Source organism: Meriones unguiculatus, chromosome 1, assembly GCF_030254825.1.
Source record: "Meriones unguiculatus strain TT.TT164.6M chromosome 1, Bangor_MerUng_6.1, whole genome shotgun sequence".
In the NCBI taxonomy this organism is placed as follows: Eukaryota; Metazoa; Chordata; class Mammalia; order Rodentia; family Muridae; genus Meriones; species Meriones unguiculatus.
The window spans coordinates 136,663,155-136,687,767 of NC_083349.1; the positions used below are offsets into that span (position 1 = coordinate 136,663,155).

The window sequence follows — 24,613 nt, forward strand, 5'->3', positions numbered from 1 at the left end:
AAATCAAGCAATCCAATTAAAAATTGGGGTAAGTTGCTAAACAGAGAATTCTCTGTAGAGGAATATAGGATGGCAGAGAAACACCTAAAGAGATGCTCAGTGTCCGTAGTCATCAGGGAGATGCAAATCAAAACGGCCCTGAGAATCACCAAAGTTTTAAGGTCTCCCTCAATAAAGTGCAGCTGCCGTGTGGTTTAGGTCAGAGCCTTCCCCAAGTACTGCCTTACCTTGAATTTACTTCCCAATTTCAAAAATAAACTTTGTATATTCTAATTGGAAGTCATCATGTAAGAGAAGGAAGGAAGTTGTGGGATGTGTGAGGGGAATTTGGTGGTCTGGAGTGAGTGCCTTAGACCATGAGTTTCCTCCCTGGCTCCACAAAAAGCAAAATGAGCAGAAGCAAGGACCTTCCCACCCTGAAGCGAGGGAAGAAAACCACTGAAGGGGAGGTTTTGCTCTATGTATTTTAAGGCAATATTTTGAAAGCTATTTTTACTTGGAGTTAATTGTTTGGCAATTCTTTAAATGTAATTTGCATAGAAATAGTTTATAAAATCAGAAAGCCATGGCATTGTTTAGCTACAGAGCTGTAAGAATTCAAATTGGGTTATTTTAAATACACTGTCATTTTAGTGCGAGAGTGAGTTTAACTAGATAACAAATTTTTGATTTTAATATTGTAGAAGTTAGTTATATGTAGTTTATGATATAACTTCATTTTAAATGCTTTTGTGTTTTGGGTGCAAAAAGAATATTTGGAATTTAACAGGAGAGATCAATTTGGGGTGTTTCCTTTGCAATTGGGACTGTGTTCCCAATTATAGCCACTAGATGGCAGGGCTACATTGTTTAATACAAAGAGAGCTATTTAAATATGGATTTGGAAAAATTTACCCATTTTACAAGATGTGCATGGATAAAGATAGAGCAGAGCCTGTGGGAATGTCCAACATCGACACGGGGCCCAACCAAAGACCCATCCTACTGGAGAGTTCCAATCCCAGACACTATGAAGGATACTCCACTAAGCCTGCAGACAGCAGCCTGACAGAGTTGTCCTCTGAAAGGCTCTACCCAGCAGCACCTTAAAACAGATTCTGAGAGTCAGAACCAAACGTTGGGTGATGCATAGGGAGTCTTGTGGAAAGTCAGAGGGAAGAGAAACAGATCTGTAGGTGACAGGAGTTCCACAAGAAGACCAACAGAGCCAATTTACCAGGGCCCAGGGAGAATTGCTGAGACTAAGCATCAACCAAGGACCATGCATGAACCGGACCTATGCCCCTACACAGATGTAGCAGATAAGCAGCTTAGGCTTCATATGGTTCCTCTAGTAAGGGACCTGGGGACTACACTGGACATAGATATGACTCACTTGCCAGTTTTTTGATCACTTTCCCCTGGCGGCTCTACCTTGCCAGGCCACCCACAGGGGAAGAGGACATGCTTATTTCTGATGCAACTTGATGAGGTGGGCTGGATGGGAAAGGGAGCTCTCTTCCCTGAGGAAAAGGGTAGGCAGAGGGGAGGGAGGAAGGGTGAGACTTGAAGAACAGGAGGAATGAGGCTACAACAGGATGTAAAGTGAATTTAAAAAAAAAAAGAACACACAAACATAGAACTATGTACATTAATGTGCTATCTTTCTTGTATGAGTTTTCTGAAACAAAACAGTTTGGATTAACTTGGAAAAATTAAAACAAAGTTCACTGCAGTACATACAGAAGGAGAGGACCAGCTTCACATGACATTTCAAAACATCGCTCTTGTGAAATCCCAACAGAAGCCCTAGTTCCCTGTACAGGTCTTAGAAGTTGAGCTTGGTAAATGAGCTTCCACAAGGATGGAGACACACTGAGCCCTGGCCTGAGGAGGCTACCTGATGTTAACCCAGTCTCTGACAGCTCATAGAACCAGCAATGAGTGGCTGGGGCTCCTAATTCCCAGCAAGCTGTGTTCTCCCTGCCCACTTTCCTTACATTTCCACAAGCACTGTTCATGGCTTTATGCCCCCCAAGGCCCAGCTGCTAATTTAACACCAACAAACTTCTTGAGTCACCCATGGGCACAAGGTTGCCACACTTGCCAGAAACTCTCAGGTCTATGACAGGAACATAGGACCTTGGCTAATCTTTTAAAAGTATCAGTGAATAAACAGGTAACTATTTGTTTATAGCCACTGCTTTCTTAGAGAATAAAACCTGACTATAATGGATATGAAATATTTTAGGTGTCATGGCTACAGATCTTCATTAAACAGCTCATCCATGATGTGATAAGATACAAAGTATCATAGCCTTTGAATTCATGATTCAACAAAGCTGTGGTGCAAAAAAACTTCATTTTTAAAAAGCAGATTACCAATTAGATTGGACTCAGTGCCATGGTTTGTTAGATTTCCAATCTACTCCATCATCGTTTGTTTGTTTGTTCCCTTGTTTTAGTTTTTAGTTGTAAGGTATCACTCCCCGGTCCAGGCATGCTCCAGATTCCAAAAGACATTCTTACCTCAGGCTCCTGAGTGCCTGACGTAAGTGTAAGTAACTGGGCCTGCTGTCACTCTGATTTTTTGTCTTAAAACAAAAAGATCTTCAATTAATTTTTAATTGGTCTTGAGAAACCAAGACAGGAATCTAGAACAATGGGACAACCGCAGCTAGATATCAGGACTGACAGGAAAAGCAGCACAAGAGCAGAGAACATTCGTGCATTGATACTGGCCCTAGGGTTCATTGGCCAACAAGGTTATTTTGTGATAGGAAGTTCATCTCTCTAGAAAAATGCAAAGAAACAGTACTGAACATGTCTGTCCATTGCTGACCCTTTAAAATTTAATCATTCCTCCCTTCAAATGTGAGAGATGACATTTCAATTCTGAAATCTTTAGTCTTGAATACTCATTAACATTAAAAATCTCCATTATCTAATCCTAAAATGGTACTATCTAACTAAACAGTTGACTTGGTTAAAATACGAAGCTTCTTTTAAAAATTATTTATTACAGTTTATTCACTTTGTATCCCAGCTGTAGCCCCCCTCCTTTGTTCTCTCCCAATCCCACTCTCCCTCCCTTCCTCTTCTCCACCCATGCCCCTCCCCTAGTCCACTGATAGGGGAGGTCCTCCTCCCCTTCCATCTGACCCTTGCCTATCAGGTCTCATCAGGACTGGCTGTACTGTCTTCCTCTGTGGCCTGGTAAGGCTGTTCACTTCGGGAGGTGATCAAAGAGCCACCCACTGAGTTGATGTCAGAAACAGTCCCTGTTTCTCTTACAGGGACCCCATTTGGATACTGAGTCTATGGGCAACATCTGAGCAGGGGGTTTAGGTCCTCTCCATGCATGGTCCTTAGTTGGAGTTTGGAATTTTATGAAAGAAGGAGGAAATAGAAATAAGAAAGTTTAACTCATTTTAAGAAAGTATTTAGCTTTAGCTAGGCATGGTGGTACAGGCTTTAATCTCAGCAACCAGGGGGCACAGTGAGACAGTCAGTGAGTTTGAGGCCAGCTTGCTTTACACGAGAGAGTTGCAGGTCACAAGGGCTATAAATTGAGAACATTGTCTATGTTCTGAGAAATGCCGAGGAAGAAACACAGTACTTTGAAAAATCTTAGGATAAGCAAACACACAACAAAATAACAACAAACCAAAAGGTTCATTGTTTTGTTGTGTTGTGTTGTTTTGTTTTTGAGCTTCTGTCTGGATTTTAGCAAGTTGAGGAAGTGCACTGCTAGCTCTTTCTTATCATGCACTTGCCCAGGCATCAGCAAACAGTATCCCTTGTCACAGGCACAGAACAGTGCCAGCTGTGGTATAGAGAAGGGGGAAAAGCAGTATTTTATGAAAAATATCCCAGTGGACGTAGAAACATTCTTCTCAATTCTTTAGGGTAAAATTCTTGGATGTTATAGAATTCAGCCCTATGATGGTAATAATATCTGCTGTTTATATAACAGTGTTCATGAGCTAAATTAGCTTCACGGGTATTGTATAATGAAACCTCACTATGGCCCAAGGAAGGAAAGTGGACGCCTTCATTTTATTAGACAGAAAAGCAGAAGGAAAAGTGAGAGAGCGACTTCACATGTTCACAGTAGGCCAGGACTGGAGCCTTTCCAATTCTCTGTTCATTCCCTCAAATAAATAAATAAAAACACAAATTCCTTTCTTGATAATACATATTTATTTGCTATAAAAACATTAATAGAACATGCACTGCTGATAGAATGACACTGATTCTCTCTCTTCTACTAAGTTTACAATCTAAATAGGGCAAGATGAGACACGAAAATCCAGAGAGCCAGGGTGCAATTTGCACTAGTGAGAAGCAGTTGGCTCTTGGTTTCCATTTCTTCTTTGAAGGAAGCCACATACATATTTCATCTGTGGCATATGTCGGCAGTGCACTAGGTGAAAAGCTATAAAGCTATTTAATTTTTTTTTTTTTTTGGTAAAGCATTTTATGCCCGAGTAATGGATTTGTACATCCCTTGCCGCCTCTAACATGCTAAGTGTTCTGATTGACAGAACACCCACGTCTAGGGTTGTTTATTTTTTGATAAGGAAAATGCCAGCTAACTTCGTCCATATGTGCTCTCAAACAGGATGAGGCTTATTCACATGGAATGGACAATCACTTAAAATGAAATGACAAGGAGTATAAAAACAGCAATACATATGAAAATTAGAACGTTTCCCTTTCTTTCACTTGAAAATCTCTTAAAATAATGCACTGTTATGATCAACGATTATAAAAAATCAACAGTCTCATATTAATACTTTTATACCAAAGTGTTTAACTTTTTTAACATTATGGAAATAAAAATATAGATTATAAAACATAGCAAAGTTAAACATGTATTACCTCATTTAAACTGTAGTTCTACTAAAATTATTATGATACAGCCAAACCAGTACTTGACTCAGAAATAACTACGGAGTTTATTTTCTAAATTGCAGAGGGAAATACTTAAAACTCTGTCTCCTTATGTGGTCTCCATGATAATTATCTTCATTCTCTCATAGCTGCTTTTGCTGAGATCTTTCTAGTCCATTGTCCAAAAGACAGATTTAAATATTGCTAAGAAATTGAGAAAATTCTGAGATTAACCTAATTTTGAAGGTAAGGGGTCAGCTCCTTACAGCTCCCTGAGTACCAGAGACTCCCTGGGCCGGAGACAATTGGTATATTACTTATAGCAGAGCAGGCAACAGGCCTTTCACAGCTTAGCTGGTTTGCCTTTCTCCTTTAGTCTAGGGACATGAAAGAATGTGAGCCAAGTAAATGCAGCACTCAGCATCGGAGCCTGGTCCTTTGGCTTGGGAAAGCAAGTCTCTGTGTGGACAGAGATCTGTGCAGCGTGGTTTCATTAGCATGCTTCCCAGCCATGTCTGTCCTCTCCTCTGGATAGTTGCACCTCTGTTGTGCAAGCTCCTTAATAATCAGTTGTGTCTGAAATGGCTGCTCGGGACAAAAATAAGGCAGTGTTTCTGCTTTCAAGACTTGCAAAAATTCAGGGCGCCACTGACAAGTACCTCCCAGGAAGTATTTTCATTAATGTTTCATCTTAGGATGCAAATTTGACATTTCTAGTTCTAATGTGAGAATTAGTTACTATGGATTCATGGATATTATAAATCAGTGTCCTGGCTCTCGTTGTGATAAGAGAGAGTGGTTAGAAGCATTATTATTAATATTTTATTATTAATAAAAATAAGATGATCTGAGTTTGTGTAATCTCTCTGTACTTCCCAGACACATAATACATACTCAGGTATTATGTGGCCAACACATGGTAAGAAGTATGTATTCTTGCTAACTGGAAAAATATTAATTATGTCAGGGTTGATAGAATAGCCATTAATAATTTTGAAATTCATTTTCACACAAATTGGTGAATGACATATGAAGGAGATGTAATATTATACAAACTGTTGATGGAAAGAATGATGCATGATAAATTTTGTACTGCTTTTGACCCTTTAATAAGAATTTAAACAGGGTAATAGCCTATAAATTCATGTTGATTTAAACATTTATTTAACCTTTCTTATTTTCATTAATTTATTCATTTAATCGCTTTACAGCCTGATTGCCACCCCTCTCCTCTTCCCTCTCAGTCCCATCCACCCACCCACCCACCCACCCTTTCCCGTCCCTTCCCTTATTCTGAGCAGAAGATGAGGCCCACCCTGGCACCTCAAGTCACAGCAGAACTAAGTGCATCATCTCCCACTGAGGCCAGACAGGGCAGCTCAGCCCGGAGAAAGGGATCCAGTGGCAGGCAACAGAGTCAGAGACAGCCCCTGCTGCAGAGCTGCTACATTATGTGTAGGGGGTCTAGGTTAAAATATCGTGGGGATTTACTTAGCATAGTAAGCAATACAACACTTCTCTTTTTTCACCGAATTATGAATATAAACCCAAGATTTTACTGTGTCACCTGACTATAGTAATTATTATAAACATGATAATGCAGTTTTTATTAGATGGACCAAATCCCTGTTTTTACAAGGCATCTCAACAATGCCCTGTCATCTGCACTAAAATTATTATTTAATGCAGACTCTACTGCTAGCGATCAGGTGCTGGTGAAGTCCTAGGATCGCCGTGCCTGACGGAAAACACAGCTTGTCTTCAGACACGGCGGTCCAGCCTGAGTTTTACCGGCACTTACAGACTCCACTGCTTACGTCATTAAGCGAAATCTGTTTCTCTCCCGTCCCGTGCAGAACGTGAAGGATGATGGACAGCACGTGTGGAGACTCAAGCACTTCAACAAGCCCGCCTACTGCAACCTCTGCCTGAACATGCTGATTGGCGTGGGGAAGCAGGGCCTCTGCTGCTCCTGTGAGTTCATGGCTCTGCCTGACGTCAGCACCCTGCTTGAGGGAAACCTCGGCTCGTGCAGTCACCCTGTATGTGCGACACAACCCCAGGCCGGGACGTTTAGGATGTGTGTTTCCTTGTGGCTTCTCAGTGTTCACGTCGCTGGCAGATTTCCTTTCAAGGGGAATTAATCATACTTTCTAATTCCTCAGACATTTCTTTCTACTCTAGTTTATTTATTTTTTTAAAATGTATTTGTGTTTCTCATGTCTCTTTGGAGTATTTAGATCTCTTTCACTGGTTTCTCTTACTTATGTCCCATTTGTATTTTATAATTCCCTCATAAGTTAACAACTTTGTAATTAGCTTTTCAGGGTAAGACAATTCCTTCAAGTCTGAAAGAAAGAAAGAAAGAAAGAAAGAAAGAAAGAAAGAAAGAAAGAAAGAAAGAAAGAAAGGCTTAGATCTGCTGAATAAAAATAGATTTTCACCCAAATTAAGGAAAAAATTAAAGCTGCACATCCTCCACTTTAAACTGTGTGTGTGTGATGCCACGTGTGCGATTGTGCATGCATTGTGTTGCTGGGGAGGTCCAAGGTCGCTATCAAGGGACTTCCGCGGTTGCTCCCATCTTACATTTGATTCAGATTCTCTGCATGACCCACGTCTTGACTAGTCCGCCTCGCCATGCTGCTCTCGGGAATCTCTGTCTCTAACTCCTGTTCTAGGATCACGGATGGTCAATTTTTAGATATGTTTTTGGATGTGAACTATAATCTCTGTGTGGAAAGTGCATTACCCGCTGGCACACTATTTTTACATAAAGGAAAAACTATTGGAATATAAGCATTATAAGCTGTGTCATTTTAATAATTTCAGTTTCCTTGTCTTGGGAAATTTATTTTATTCTAATAAATCTATACTACCAGTTAGAGATTTGCTAAGAGTGTGTGTTACTTAATTTATAAAATCACCAAGTATTGATTTAATCTATAGCATCATTACCTGAAAATAAAGTTGATGTTCTCTGATGTAGGGATTAAGTTCTCCATTGATCCAACAATTCAGCCACATCCCTTTATGCTATGTAATATGCTTTTGAATTTTTTAATATATCTCTAGATACTTTGTTTGACGTTAGGAACCATCCTTTATGTCATAGATGTATATAATTTGGGGTTTTTTCTTACTTTCTTTCTTTTTTGGGGGGTGTGGTTTTTTGAGACAGTGTAGCCTTGGCTGTCCTGGCCTTGTTTTGTAGACCAGTCTGGCCTTGAACTCACAGAGATCTGCCTGCCTCTGCTTCCCTAAGTGCTAGGATTACAGCCATGCATCACTGTACCCAGATTATTTATAAATCACTAGAACCTTTTTAAAGTTATGTATCATTTATTAAATATCGCATTGGGGAATATTTCTGATGGCTACTTGCAACATCCAGATATACTAGAAAATTTTCCATTGGAAACAAACAAACAAACAAACAAACAAAAAACATGTCAGGACTTCTGTAACTTTTTAAGGGAGTGAAAATTATAGGGCAGATTTAATGGACTAAAACAAGATAACTTTCAAGGAAAGGAAGTGGAAGAATAGAAAAGACAGACTTCTAGCATTTACAAAATGGTCATTAGTGGGAGATTCATAATATGAGTGCTACTATAAAGTAGTAGAAACGATATGTGTTCCTCCTGGTTATTGCCAGAACTCAGAGACAGGAGGTTTTAGGGTTTTATTACAAAAGGCTTTGAACATTATCTTAATTTCCTTCATATTTCATAAGTAGATTTTTAAGATGTCAAACTATTTACTTTTTAAAATTTTTTTCCTTCATATTAATGAATACTGAGTTGCTAGTGTGGAGACAGTCTTCTCCTTACACAATGCCTGCAGGTGACTCTACTGATAATTACAGTAAACCATGAGATGTGGAGATGCATCCGCAAAAATATGTATGTTTTTGTTTTATGGTACATACTATATACATCCATACAGACAGACAGACACACAGACGGACATATATACATTTGCTGGCATTTAAGTAAAAATATATGTTTTTATATAAATACCAGGTTTTGCTTCCTGGTACCATAGGTTGCTGAGCAAAGGAGGCTGTTTTGGAGAAACAGTATAATGATGGAAAGTGGAGGATAAACTTCCCAGATGCCCTGGCCTGGATGATGAAATCTATTCTCTGGAAATAGACAAATCTGCCATTTAAAGTTTAGATAAGTCAATAGACAGAGCAGTGTAAGCATATAGGCATTTTCTCCTGTGCCTGCCAGCTGCTATCATGCCTATACTTCATGATATATAGACCTCTTCCTTCTAGCACATGACACAAAGCCATTTGGCAGCCATCAATTTGTCTTTAATATTTTTGTCATCTGGGAATTATTGTGAAAAATTTGAGCAAGGACTGATTTAATTAAGCATTTCCTGCTATGCCATGATAGAGGAGACTTGGTTTCTCATATGCATACTATTTCCTGTACTAATTGGCCTTTTGTATTCCATGATAAAAACAGCAGACTTGGACTTTTTTTCCTTGATGTGGCTGATTGGATTGATTAGGGAACAGTGGATGTGAAATGAGGTTCTGTTAATGTCATTCTTGCCTTGTAAAATTGCAGTCAGGACCAGAGTCCACTCTGAATGTGTGTACCTGTTTTCTTTCAGTCTGTAAGTACACAGTCCATGAGCGTTGTGTGGGGAGAGCCCCTCCCTCCTGCATCAAGACCTATGTGAAGTCCAAAAAGAACACAGATGTAAGTTTGACAATATAAGCTTTCTAGATGGGTCATTAGAGACACCTCCTCTCAGCATCCTATTCTTCTTCTCCTATTCTAGGTCATGCACCATTATTGGGTCGAAGGCAACTGCCCAACCAAATGTGATAAGTGCCACAAGACAGTAAAATGTTACCAGGGCCTGACGGGGCTGCATTGTGTTTGGTGTCAGATCACAGTGAGTACCGCACTGCAGTGCTGTCCTGGAAGCTTAGGGGTTTCTTATTTTATATGCCTGAGGATCAGATTTTCTCTTATACATCTCGCCATCTCAGAGATGACACCTTCACATGGTCTTCAAACGAGGTCCCACAGAGCTCTAGAGCTTCCCAGGAAAGCAATCAGAAACCACAAGTGGAAGCTGGGAAACAGAAGAGGTGCGTTTCTATTGAGCATCCTGGCTTCTCGAGATATATTCAACAGTTCTCCCATGCATGTTGATTTCCTTCAGGTGTATTATAAACTGGGACACAAGAGGTTTAATTAAGGAAGGAGCTTATGGGCCTTTCAGGAGAAGCTTTATGACACCACCCGGGTGACTCTCAGCTTCAAATGACTTTGGCATAACCGCAGTTATTCATGGTACTACTATAGCTGTTAAATTCTTGAATGTAACATAAACAAACGTTTCTTCTTTTGGGGTCTTTATTAGTCTGCAGAGGTGTTTTGTTTTCCTTTTTCTTCCTTGTTTCTTTCCCACAAAATAGCACGTTAGTCCTTCACTTCTTAGAGTTGTTTCTTCAGAATAAACAGCAGAGGGCGCTGTGTTAGCTAGGCAAATCAGTTTTTTTTTTTTTTTTTTGGTAAAGCTACAAGGTTCTGACTAATCCTACAGGTTAAACAGTGCTCTTTAAGCAGACACCAAAGCTCTCTCTCTCTCTCACACACACACACACACACACGTAAAATATTGAGCAAAACAAGAAAAGCAAGTTGATTTGCATTTCAGAATGAACAAGAACATACTGTATTCACACATTTAAACTATTCAGTTATGTTACATTTAGTTTTGAAGTTTTCTCAATTATAAATGAGAGTTTTAGTTTTGAGGTGCTTGGTTATTATAATAAAATGCCTAGCAATGGCTTAAATTATTCACATGAATTACAAGAACATATCAATTCTCAATTTATAAAGGTCACAACAATTTCATTTTAAAAATCAATCATGTAAGATTCCATGCACACTGCCCAACAGTTGGCCATAAGTCTCAGCATCTGCTTTGATAGTCTGCAGGGCAGAGCCTTTCAGAGGCCCTCTGTGGCAGGTTCCTAGCTTGTTTCCTGTTTTCGTCTTCTTCTGATGTCCATCCTCTTTTCCTTTCAGGATGGGGATTGAGCATTTTAGTCAGGGTCGTCTCTCTTGATTAGTTTCTTTAGATGTACAGATTTTAGTAGGTTCATCCTATATTACATGCCTATATGAGCGAGTATATACTGTGTGTGTCTTTCTGCTTCTAAGATCTGGAGAGGACAGGAACTCCACTAGGAGAGCAACAGAACTGGAAAGGTCTTCCCAGAGACCCATACTCTAACCAAGTACCAGGCATGGAGATAACCTAGAACCCCTGCACAGATGTAGCCCATGGCAGTTTAGTGTCCAAGTCAGTTACATAGTATTGGGAAGAGGGACTGCGTCTGACGAAATCTGATTGGCCTGCTCTTTGATAACATCCCCCTGAGGGGGGAGCAGCCTTATCAGGCCACAGAAGATGACAATGCATCCTGATGTGACCTGATAGACTAAGATCAGAAGGAAGGAGAAGAGGACCTCCCCTATCAGTGGGCTTGGGGAGGGGCATGTGTGAAGAAGGGGGAGGGAGGGTGGGATCAGGAAGGGAAGAAGGAGGGGCTTATGGGGGGATACAAAGTGAATAAAGTGTAATTGATATAAAACACCAAAAAATCACTCATTGGGTAACTAAACAGTTTAAAGAATGATGTAACCCTTCTTCCACACCTTGCAGAAGCCTTGTCTCATCTTGTCTCATCTTGTCTCATCTTGTCTCATCCCACACTTCCTTCTACTTGGCCTAATTTTAGCATAGGCTGAGATTAGAAACTATCAGAATTCATCTTTTGCAATTATTTAAAATTTAAGAGCCATATCTTGAATATATTATTATTTCATTTTTTTTTATATTACTTGAAAAATAATCAGTACTTATGACTGGCTATTCAGCTTGAAAGTTAGGAATTAGCCAGCTAGCTCTACACACCGGAGCTTTTTTTGGCGGTTGGAAGTTTCACTGTTCAGTTCTTCTCCTCCTCCCACTTTGTCTCCACGAGTCTGTCCCTGAGTACTTTCAGAATTTTAATGTACAGCAACAGTAGGGACGTCTTTATTAATTTGTTAATTTTGTAGTTGATGGAATATATCCACCTGAAAATATAAATTTATTAGTATTCATTGCTTTTCCTAAGCTATTCATGAAAATGTTAGCCTAAGGCTGATCTCTAGGTTAACTGTATTTAATGTGAGTACTGTCATTTTCACCCCCTGGGAATCAGGAGAGCGCAGGGTTGTGGTTCTGTCTAAGCTTTCTAAGGGGCCGCATGAGTGGATTCCATGAGGAACTACTTAAGCAGAAGATCTGAGGCTAAAGCACGGCTACATTTCAGTGTTTCTCCAAAAAGCTATTACTTACTTTGGATCACTTAAAACCATAACTTGAGAAAAACAGACTAATAAAATGGTCTGTGTCACTTACAAGCCATTGCATCCACGTGTTGTTTGTGTTTCGGACAATGTTCTACACTGTAAAATGGAGTTGATAATGCCTCTCTTACAGGATACCATAAGGATTAAGGGGGTAAAATGTCAGTGTAGATGTGTTAATGAGCAGAGCATATGCTTAGCAAATGCTTAATAAATGTTCACTCAGTGGACAATAGGTGAAATGTCACAGGTCTGCCTCATTTGAAACCTGATATCCGTGGGGCACTCCTTCAGATATTTCGGTCTCAATTTTAGGGAGGATGTGTAACTGGAAACTTCCCAGTCTAGTCAGACTTCAAAGACCATGGAGAATTATGTGGCTGCAAGCACCACTAACTTTTACATCAGGATTGTAGACATGCATTCTCAAGAGCAACTACTCAACTCTTATGCTGTCACTTACAGGAGCTGACCTGGGTGAGATGTTGCCAGTTACTGTGAGAGTTAGAACTCTGCCTTTCCTTGTCATCCAACCTAGTGCTAAGCCTTCACATTTCTTCCTTAAAATATCTCTCCCAGATCTGAGGTTTTAACTCATATTCCCAACCTTAATATGAGCTCTTAGCACCTCCTGACTAGATTAGAGTTAGAATCTCTCAGCTTATTTCCCTGACAGAAGGTACTTCTCCTATAATGTAGGCTGCCATACTACCACCAGAATTTTTTATACTTTTTATTCTTTATATTAATCACGGGTTATTTATTTTGTATCCCAGTAGTAGCCTCCTCCTTCACTGCCTCCCTATCCTACCCTCCCTTCCTCATCTCCTCCCTGCCCCTTTCCAAGTCCATTGATAGGATAGGTCTCCTCCCCTTCCACCTGACCCTAACCTATCAGGTATCTTCAGGACTGGCTGCAATATCCTCCTTTGTAGCCTAGCAAGGCTGCTCTTCCCTTGTTGGGGGAGGTGGAGGTCAAAGAGCCAGCCATTGAGTTCATGTCAGAAACAGTCCCTGTTCCCCTTACTAGGGTACCCACTTGGATACTGATCTACCATGGGCTACATTCGAGCAGGGGTTCTAGGTTATATCCATACACAGTACTCGGTTAGAGAAACAGTCTCAGAAAAGAGCTCTGTGCCCAGATATATTTGGTTCTTGTGGAGCTCCTGTCCTCTCCTGGTCATATTAACTCCCTCTTCTTTCATATGATTCCCTGCATTCAGCTGAAGGTTTAGTTATGATTCTCAGTATCTGATTTGATACACTGCTAGGTAGAGTCTTTCTGAGGACCTCTGTGGTAGGTTCCTGTCCTGTTATTTGTTTTCTCCTACTTCCAATGTCCATCCCATTTGTCTTTCTAAGTGAATATTGATCATCTTACCCCAGGTCCTCTTTCTTGTTTATCTTATTTAGGTGTGCAGATTTTAGTATGTTTATCCAATCTCATCTATAATGAGATCTTGTGCCCTCTTCTGGCGTGGAGGTGTACATGCAGGCAGAACATTGTATACATAATAAATAAATAAATCTTTGAAAATACTAATTTGTTAAATACTCCCACTTTGGTAATCTATAATAATCACATGGTAACACATGCAGCCTCTTCACTGCTTACCTCATTTTAAAATTGAGTTCCACAAAGTTCAGACTTAAGTTGAAAGCATACCACATTCTTGCAGCCTCCTTCCCCCTGACTTTGCTGTTAGTTCTGCGTATCTCCTGAGAGACCCCTGAGGAGGACATGATTAATTCCCACCTCTTACTTAACACTTCCCATTACTTGGACTGCATGAATCTAAAATGCTTACTAGGAACAAAGATCAAAGTTCAGTTCTGTATTTCTCTTGATTTTTTTTTTTTGATATTAATATTTTCTTCTTCAGATTCTTTTTTTTTTTATTTTATTGCTAAAGAAAAGTCTGAGTTTTTCTACAGTAGCTTCATTTCTGCATGTCATCAATGCTATGCTTCAGTTTGTCTCCAGGAGTACAGGCTGATGGCACTCATATTTTCCCTAATCATCTGAAGTTTTTGAAAGAGTGTTTGGTTTTGAGGACATCCTCAGGTGTCCTTAAAACCTAATGCTACATACAGATCTCTAAATGTCATCTTTACACTCTGGGAATCGACAGCATGCAGGGATGTGGTGCTGTCTGTAAAGAGCTTTCCAAAGGGCCATCTGAGTAGATTCCATGAGGAATTGTTTAAGCAGAAGATTTATTATAATGACTAGCACAACTACTTTTTTTAAAGTTAAATAGTGACTTTCAAATCCTCTTCCTCTTTAAATTTTATTTCAAAATATCTTGTAATGCTCAAATTGCATCAGACAAGTTAATAAATCTTAAACTGTTGATGACTTTAAGTCAGTGCAGAACATCAATGTATCCTACTGCAGTTCAGAAACCTACGGTCTTGTAGGCAGAAAGCTAAGTTCCAAGAAGAAAGTTGTACCTCTTTTGCAAAGCTTCCTACTTAACAAGGAAAATTGGTAAAAGCCCAGAAAAAGGAAGTGTGTATCTGCCTCTTAAGCAACTATTTTCTGTGCTTTGAGCCAGACAAATACTCACCCTGGGTTTGTTTCTCTTTCTTGCTTGTTTCCTGCCACTATTGATACCCCGCTGACAAGCATGGCTCACATCCGCCGAGTACATCCTCCACACAGTGTTTACTCTGTGCAGAGTTGCTCCGAGTCAAGAAAAAGGAGCTCTCGGCATGCAGGAATCACTAGGATGGGAGGTTAATGCAACCGTTTGAAATTAATGAAAGAATGCTTTTCTTATACATTTGAATGAACCAACTTGATATCATATACGGATATAATTTCAATGAAACAATTTAGCTCTTGACAATAATGTTTAAGGGTTTTTTTTTCTTCAAGCTAACACAGTTTATTCTTTACAAATACCATCATTAAAGAAATACCCTGACATGGTAAAATATTGATTTCATAGGAAATTGTCAACTAACAAATATATTTCTTCAATCCAGGTCACTGAGCTTTTATTGATAAGAAGGAATAATTTCTCTTCTTTATGAATCTCTAGATTCTAATTAATATTTTTCCTCTTTTTTTCTTTTTTCACTGTTCATTTCTCTCTTTAGCTCAACACTACTCTCTAACACGCATGTGTGCACACACACACATAATCACTCACATTCTTTTTCATCCAAACTTGAGACAGATTTTTCTAATAAACATAGCGCTGGCTCTAAATTAGGTGCTACTGTGAGCTGTCAAATTCTGAAATGATTTCCAAGTGTTTAATTCAAGTCCAAGAAAAGCTGGTTCATATTATATGACTTTCCTAGATATGTTACCCTGAAAGTTTTTGGGCATATTAAAAATAAGCTTTATTTTCTTGTGTATCATCATTTAACAAATCCACAAAGATGGCTGTGGCAACATTTTCAAACGGACTTTGGAAAGGTGGGAACAATCCTCTTAGAAATTCTGCTTTAGAGCCAGGGTACATCGGTGGTCTAGTTCGTGTACCACCTCAAGGAAGACTTCTGCCCGTTGCTGCTCACTTTGTCCTTGAGTGCAGTCGATAATTCTGGGCATCTTGATAACACTGCATCCTTCTTACACACCCTGCCACATGGAATAATGTGGCAACAAGCTGTCTAACCTGATTATATGGCTATTATACAATGCCACAAACGAGGTACTTGTTAATGAACTTGTGTCTTACACTCTGGAGGTTAAAGCCTTTCACGTCAGGGGTCTTGTCATGTTAATGGTTCTTTACAAGTAATAACTTGGCCGATGACATTATATGTCAAGACAAAATAAATATTTGCTCTCCGGCTCTCTTCTGTTTCATCGTAAGATTGCTAATTCTCCCAGACACTCCTCTCATGGCCCCATCTAGCTCAAAGTAGCTCCCTAAAGCTCCATCTCCAAATAATGTCTAAATTTAAATTTTTGAGTTGTTCCCAGTACACGGAATGTAAAAAGTGTATTTAAGATACAGTGCCAACGTCAGAAACTTGTTCTTGTGGTGATAGATATTGAGAGCTTGCCATTTGTGATCTATTGTTGAAAAGACACATACACTCTTTTTCAGTAAACACTGTTATTAGTAACCTAAATAAACCACTTTGTTCATCTTAATTCTAGTACACAGTTTCTGTTTTGTTGATACCATCATTTTTAACAGTCTTTTTTTTTTTTTAGAGCATTTAGGTTTACAACAAACACAACTTGATCACTTACGTTTGATAGTCTTGGTTTCCAGCTCTTTCTTCATTTCTTCTTGTTTCTGTCTTTGTTTTAGTTTCTGTTATGTTGTCAGTACATTTCTGGGCAATGGGATGCCTCGGTGACATCTGCTTGTAAAAATGGTCAGTGCCCTTACCATGTTGCCCACCGCTCTGCCCTTTTCCTCTATAAGCAACGTTGTGTAGTGGACAGCCACTAGAATATACTTCCCAGGTATTTGATGAATTTTCATAGAAAACAAGGTATTCTAGTACATACACACAGAGATCTTTCTTAAGACAAGTTCCTGTCAGTATGTGTACCTGTTTTACTGATGGGCAAGAGAGTTACTGACCCTGCTACATGCTAATGCCCCTTTAAGACTGTCCCATGTTGCACAGAAAAACTCAGAGATGTAAGTCATCGTGCCAGTCAAACGTGAAAATATACTACTAGGATTAGTTAAGTCCATATAGACAGCATCTCATGAGATCCGTTGAGTTATACCTTCACTCAATCTAGTCTTCTGGTCCGCTGAATATCTCTATTCCTTAGTTCTTTCCATCTGGGCCTAAATTTAAAAAAGCTGTCACTAATTTTATTTATTGTTTACATGACATGTGGGGGCTCAGGAAGTTGAGACATAGATGCTTCCTGTGAGCTGTGCTGGCCCAAGCCCATGTGCCTCTTCATTACCTGCATTTGTGTCATTTTAGAACGTTTCAAAGAGTAAGGCTCCAAGGCAGTCTCACTATGCACACATAAGGATTGCCTTATCATAATGTTCTGAGCCCCAGTTTTAAGGGACTTGCACAATATCAAAGAGAAAAAGTTCCATCTCTGCAACAAGGCAATATCTAGAGGAGCCTTTAGATGCATGATCTGCCTCGGGTTTTCGTTGTGTCAATGTGTTCATGTCCTAGAGCCCCTATAACAAAATGCCATAAGTGAGGTGATTTAAGATAACATAAATTTATTTTCTTACAACTTGGGAGAGAAGCCTAACATACCAATGTCAGCAAGATCACAAGCCCTCTGAAGAATTTGAGGACGAATCCTTTGCCTCTTACCAGATTCTGGTAGTTTCTAGATATTCTTGATGTTGCTTGCTTTGTAAAGACAGCATTCACATCCCACCCTGGCTCTTCTGATGTGGACTTCCCTTTGTATCAGTATCTCCTTGTCCAGATTTCCTTCTCCTTACAAAGCTTCCATTGTATTGCCCAGACATAACAAACATGACTATATTCTAGCTTGAGTATATTAACATAGACTCCATTTCCAAAAATGGTTCACATTTTTGGAGTTAAGATCAGGAGTTAAGATTTTGGCTTTTACATATTATTTAGAGAAGGCCACAGTCACTTCACCTTGACAGCCTGTTACCTGCGTGTACAGGACCTTATTTATTTTATGAGAAGTGTTTCAATAATGTAATAATATAATACAGTTTAGAGTTATTTTAAGGAAGTTGCATTTTTATTGCCCAGGCAGAATGAAGGCTCACTTAGTTCTACTTTACAGAAGGATTCAGCTGCTTCTTTGTCTTTAATGCCTCTTATCTCTTCGCAAAGATCAGCAGTGCCTCAAAAGCTTAACCCACCTTTGTATAGAGAAGTTTATCTGCTTCTGTGAGAGATGCTAACTGTAGATGGATGTGCAAAGATACTTTTATTTCCTATAATTCGGCCTAATGGGCACTCATTATAGTACTAGTACTTGAATCTAAAGCAGGACCTCAGTTTGACAAATGTTTTAGAGTAGAGGACACCTGAAATCCTCCTTCAATGCAGTTCCATCACTTACATTAAATCAACACTGTGTCTAAACTCAGTGACTAATTAACTGCTTATAGATGGGAGTTAGTATAGCTGAGGCTTAAATGGAGTGGCCTTTTAAAATGTGTAACCAAACTGAAAAGTGCTCTGGTATTATTTTTAATTAAGAACACACATTATAGTATTAATATATATAATTTTCATGAAGTATGAATATTTTGTACTAAATTGTTATCAAGTAATGAAGGGAAATTTTTCTGAATTTTTTGACTGGTAAAGACCATCTCTTTGACTTGAAAGCATCACTATTTTACACATACACTTTAATTTAAACTTGTGATCAGCACGGATAAAAAGGTCAGCTACGGTTCATACATATTGTAAAATAAATATCACATTATATGATTACATGTTAAGTTAATGTCGGGCTGATAAATACAATATAAAGATACACTTTTATAATCATAATCATCTTCTTTTATTTATATCCTGCTCCTACTGAGATGAATCTCAGGTTACATTTACATATTGAATTACAAAGTTAAAACTAATGATGGGATCAATTATGCCCCATACTGAGCTGTGCACTTTGGAATGACTTTGAGAAAACAGGAGGGTCAAAAAGGGAAAAAAAAATCAGCACTGCACAGTGGTTTCAAGACTATGCTGAAAGATAAGCAAAGAAACACCATAATGGGAAATAAATTGTGTAAAGTAAAGTAGCGTTATTTGGTGTAAATTTTGTAGTAAATTATTGAGCCCCTTTGTTCTTATATCTTCAAATACACTTTTATTGTATTTTTGTATCTCTTCTCTGGATGCTGTTGACATGTAGGTTTGATATTATCATTTTCTCCTTCCCTAGCTTCACAATAAATGTGCTTCCCATCTGAAGCCGGAATGTGACTGTGGACCTTTGAAGGACCATATTTTACCACCCACCACAATCTGTCCAGTGGTATTGGTGAGTCCATCCCTATCATTTGATGCCACTTGTGTGAATTGTGAGCGAGTGAGACACTATTGTTCATGAGTGTTCCTGGAAACAATTTTCACTAGTTAAGGCAAAGCTCTGTCAGCCTGACCCACATCCTCCCTCCAGAGCAGAACCCTCTGCTCATGGCACTTTCAACTTTCTTGTACACAAGCAAGGTGGTATAAAGGATGCTCAAATTGAAGCAGACTCGGGTGGTGTCTCCCAGTCATGGTATGGGCAGAATGCTTCTACATTTTACATATTTTATAGATCTGGCTTCCCAGAATAGTCAAGTTATTCTTGTGAGCATTTTTTTTTTTTTTGCTACGATTGCACAATCTATGTCTACAGTTTTGAGGTATCTCATGGAGTGGGGGAGTGATTCTGAGAAGACCCTTAGGATGGAAACAGGCATCCAAAGACCATACTCCTAATTGTTACTAAAGAGAAAGGCCCCTCACACACAAGCTACTTTATCTCGGTAACACATCGTTCCATTTTCAGGAAGCAACATGGGAACTAAATAGCTGGGATTTTGGTTTATATAATAAAAATACAACTAAGAAATGTTACATGAATACTTTTGTAAAGGTCAACTGAGAAATTAGTCAAATTACTCAATTTCACCCACTTATGAGTCATTTTGTGATTATCTGCAAAATACTGATGGTGTTTTTAAATACCTTTATATATAAAATTATTATAAACTCTTTATTTTGTCAAATTACTAAAAACATCTTCATATTGCAGAGGATAGCATTAACTAATTATAGTTTTTTTCTCAGTGTAACATTTGTTAAATGTATGTAATGATGAGATTAATTATAAAAACCGAGAATCATAAAATACTTTAGATTTAAATTTAATTTACTGTTCTCTTTATGTTTTTAGAGCAATGAAAGGATTATACATTTTTGTATTATTTTTCTTTTCAGAATATATTTTTAATATTCGTGACTTAATATATCGGTCTTTAATTCCTACAAAAAGATCTGATTTGTTTTTCTGCCATCAAGATTTGGGTTGGATACCCAGCTCAGAGAGAACCACTTAGGCCACGCTGTGTCACATACTGTCATACGCTGCAGTCTGCTTTTTCCATCACTTCTTTCCCTGGGAAACTGAAGGCTTGGTAATACGTGTAACATGGATATTCCTGCCTTTCAACAATCTAGACAAAGTTTTCATTGCTGCATTTTGATACTTTTGATGCTGAAACGTTATTTTAAATCATAGAATATGTATATGCTGTTTTTCATGATTTGCATATCAACGTTTGCTATTGAATCATTAGAATCTGGTCTATTCTGAACTATGTTCTGATCTGAGGCAAGCTCTTACCTGTGTTTAAATGGCTTTCATTATGCTTCACTCAGTCAAAGGCCTTTTTCTTCAGGCTTTCCCATCAGCGTCTTTCCAGGGATCATGAAGCCACCTTGACTGGCACTGGTGCGTCTGGTGGGTGTGGCTTCTTAGAGCAATGTTTTAACACTTTTACTATTATACATAATGGGATCCTATGGTTCTGGTTGATTTTATTTCTGTGCTGATCTAGAGTTGCAGAGTTATGACCTAGAGGTTCAGCCTGTTTTCACTGCAATACATCCAGGATTTTATTATTAATTAATGTAGTACCAATAGTACTTATATGCCGAGTTTACATACTAAAACAACAGATGCTGTGTTAAAAGCACTCATTCATTCAGCAAGCATCTATTGAGCACCAAAGAATATTTTAGGGCAGAAGCAAATAATAAACAGGAAAAATCACATCGCTGCTTTCATAGATCTTACATTCCAGACGGGTTAAATGATAGAGAAGAGTCGTACAAATAAGCAAGCTATTTGGCTCCTGGCTGTACTAAAGCATGGGGGAGCATCTTATTTCTCATCATGGCAATAGTAACCCTAGTTAGGATAAACTGCTACTGTCCAAGATGAAGAAAAATTCTGATTACACAGAAATTGTCAGTTTGGAAATGTAATTCAAAGCATGCTAGCTATAAATAATAACACCATATAGGGCACTGATAAATTGTAAACACCCAGAAGGATAGGTTATTTGGTTTTCTCTAGTAATAATGTAAGGAATAAAATCACAGCAAAGTCATTGTTTGCCTTTAGTTGCGACTCGTGCACCTTCCATCCAGCATAGTCAAATGAAGACTCCAGTGTAGCAGTGTTTTTGTAAGAACAAAAAATATACTGATAACAGAAAAAAAATCATTAATCACTATCATATTTCTTTTAAAAGGAGCATTAAAATATAGGGAACATTCTCATTATATTGGCTGAAGGAATTTTTTTTTTCAGAAAAAAAGATTCTGTTTTTTAATTAATTTGCTTCCTTAAGTTTTTGGTTTGCTTATGGGAATTTACTATCAGTAACTTCATTTTTTATATTTGATATGGAAATTTGGGATTAGTGTAAAGCAAAATATTATTCTCCCATATTTTTATTGAATAATATTGAAAAGCTATTTGATAATATTATATATACCCAGTGAAAATACTTATGATATTTTTAATGTAAAGAATGAAATAAACGCACATATAAGAAAAATTTCAAGTCTCTGAAGAAAGAATTAGAAGAAGATATCAGAAGATGGAAGGATCTCCCATGCTCATGGCTTGGCAGGTTTAACATAGTAAAAATGGCCATCTTACCCAAAGCAATCTACAGATTCAATGCAATTCTCATCAAATTACCAACACAATTCTTTACAGACCTGGAAAGAAAAATTCTCAACTTCATATGGAATAACAAGAAACCCAGAATTGCTAAAACAATCCTCTCCAATAAAAGATCTTCTGGAGGTATCTCCATCCCTGATCTTAAGCTGTACTATAGAGCAACAGTAATAAAAACTGCGTGGTACTGGCATAGAAGCAGACTGGTGGATCAATGGAACTGAACAGAAGACCCAGAAATAAACCCACACACTTATGGACACCTGATCTTTGACAAAAATGCCAAAAACATACAATGGAAAAAAAAGATAGCATCTTCAACAAATGGTGCTGGTCTAACTGGATATCTACATGTAGAAAAATGCAAATAGATCCATACTTATCACCCTGCACAAAACTAAAGTCCAAGTGGATCAAAGACCTCAACATAAAACCAGACACATTAAATTGGTTAGAAGAAAAATTGGGGAAAGCCTAGAACTCACTGGTACAGGAGACAACTTCCTGAACAGAACACCAACAGCACAGGCTCTAAGAGCAACAATCAATAAATGGGACCTCATGAAACTGAAAAGCTTCTGTAAAGCAAAGGACACAGTCATCAAAACAAAACGAATGCCTACAGATTGGGAAAGAATCTTCCCCAACCCTTTATCTGACAGAGGGCTAATATCCAGTATATATAAAGAACTAAAGAAGCTGAAAAGCAGCAAACCAAGTAATCTAATTAAAAAATGGGGAGCAGTGCTAAACAGAGAACTTTCTGTAGAGGAATATCGAATGGCAGAGAAACACTTAAAGAAATGCTCAACCTCATTAGCCATTAGGGAAATGCAAATCAAAACGACCATGAGATTTCACCTTACACCCATCAGAATGACCAAGATCAAAAACTCAAGTGACAACACATGCTGGAGAGGTTGTGGAGAAAGGGGAACCCTCCTCCACTGCTGGTGGGAATGTAAACTTGTACAGCCACTCTGGAAATCAATCTGGTGCTTTCTCAGACAACTAGGAATAGTGCTTCCTCAAGATCCAGCCATACCACTCCTAGGCATATATCCAAAAGAGGCTCAAATAAGGACAATAAGGACATTTGCTCAACCATGTTTGTAGCAGCTTTATTTGTAATAGCCAGAAGCTGGAAACAGACCAGATGCCCCTCAACTGAAGAATGGATGCAGAAATTGTGGTAAATCTACACAATGGAATATTACTCAGCAATGAAAAATAAGGAAATCACGAAATTTGCAGGTAAATGGTGGGACATGGAAAGGATCATCCTGAGTGAGCTGTCCCAGAAGCAGAAAGACACACACGCTATATACTCACTCATATACACATGTAATATAGGATGAACCTACTAAAATCTGTACATCTAAAGAAACTAATCAAGAGAGACGACCCTGACTAAAATGCTCAATCCCCATCCCGAAAGGCAAAGACGATGGACACCAGAAGAAAACAGGAAACAAGCTAGGAGCCTACCACAGAGAGCCTCTAAAAGGCTCTGCCCTGTAGTCTATCAAAGCAGACACTGAGACTTATGGCCAACTGGTGGGCAGAGTGCATGGAATCTTATGTAAGAAGTGGGAAGTAGCAAGGGCTGGAGAGGACAGGAATTCCCCAAGGAGAGCAACAGAACCAGAAAATTTGAACACAGGGGTCTTCCCAGAGACTCATACTCCAACCAAGTACCATGCATGGAGATAACCTAGAACCCCTGCACAGATGTAGCATATGACAGTTCAGCATCCAAGTGGGTTACATAGTCATGGGAGGAGGGACTGCCACTGACATAATCAGATTGGCCTGCTCTTTCATCACCTCCCCCTGAGGTGAGAGCAGCCTTACCAGGCCACAGAAGTTGACAATGCAGCCACTCCTGATGTGACCTGATAGACTAAGATCAGAAGGAAGAAGAGGAGGACCTCCCCTATCAGTGGACTTGGGTAAAGGCATGAGTGAAGAAGGGGTAGGAAGGGTGGGATTGGGAGGAGAAGAGGGAGGGGCTTATGGGGGGATACAAAGTGAATAAAGTATAATTAATAAATAAAAGAAATTTTGGATCTACATTCAAAAAGGAATTCACTGAGAAAGGGATTTTAAAAAGACACCATATGGTTTTCTGGGGGGAAAAAGCTTCATAAAAGTATAACAAGGACATGACCTCTGAGTCAGGAAATACATGCCTTACCTAAAGAAATATCAAGGATATTAATAGCTGGACTCGAGTGTACAGAGAAAGAATTGTACACATGAAGGCCTAAGACATCACTGAGTTTTCATACTGTGAAAGGCAGTGTGTTCATTGTAAGTTAGTTATATTTCATTCTGAATTACACAGAAACTTGTCAGAAGATTTTGCCTAGATAGGGAGTGATCTACTTCATAATTTGATGTAAAAAAATCTGTCTTCTGTGAGGGGGCAAAGATACAGCACTTACATATTAGGAGTGAGGAAGCTGGATCCTTCGTAGGGAATGGGGTAGTGTCAGACCTACCTGTAAGAAGCATGAAGATGGGCTAGAAGCTAATTCTGAAGTCACCTCAGAAGATTAAAAAACTGAAAGGACCATTAGAGTCAATCAACCATAGTCCAGAGGGGCCTGTGGAGTCTGAAGCATCAGCCAAGGACATTGCATGGTCGGGACTTAGGTCCTCTACTTATAAGTAGCCGATGAGC

General features: G+C 38.8%; 1 protein-coding gene across 11 annotated transcripts in view; it reads left to right on the top strand.

The window, feature by feature from the left end:
• Positions 1-24,613, top strand: part of Dgkb (diacylglycerol kinase beta) — a 696,100-nt gene that overhangs the window by 205,195 nt on the left and 466,292 nt on the right. For all 11 annotated transcript variants that reach the window (XM_060367267.1, XM_060367311.1, XM_060367280.1 and 8 more), the window contains 4 exons: positions 6,732-6,849; positions 9,508-9,596; positions 9,679-9,795; positions 19,126-19,224. In XM_060367267.1, coding sequence (XP_060223250.1) covers positions 6,732-6,849; positions 9,508-9,596; positions 9,679-9,795; positions 19,126-19,224 — 423 coding nt within the window. The remainder of the gene's footprint in view (positions 1-6,731; positions 6,850-9,507; positions 9,597-9,678; positions 9,796-19,125; positions 19,225-24,613) is intronic.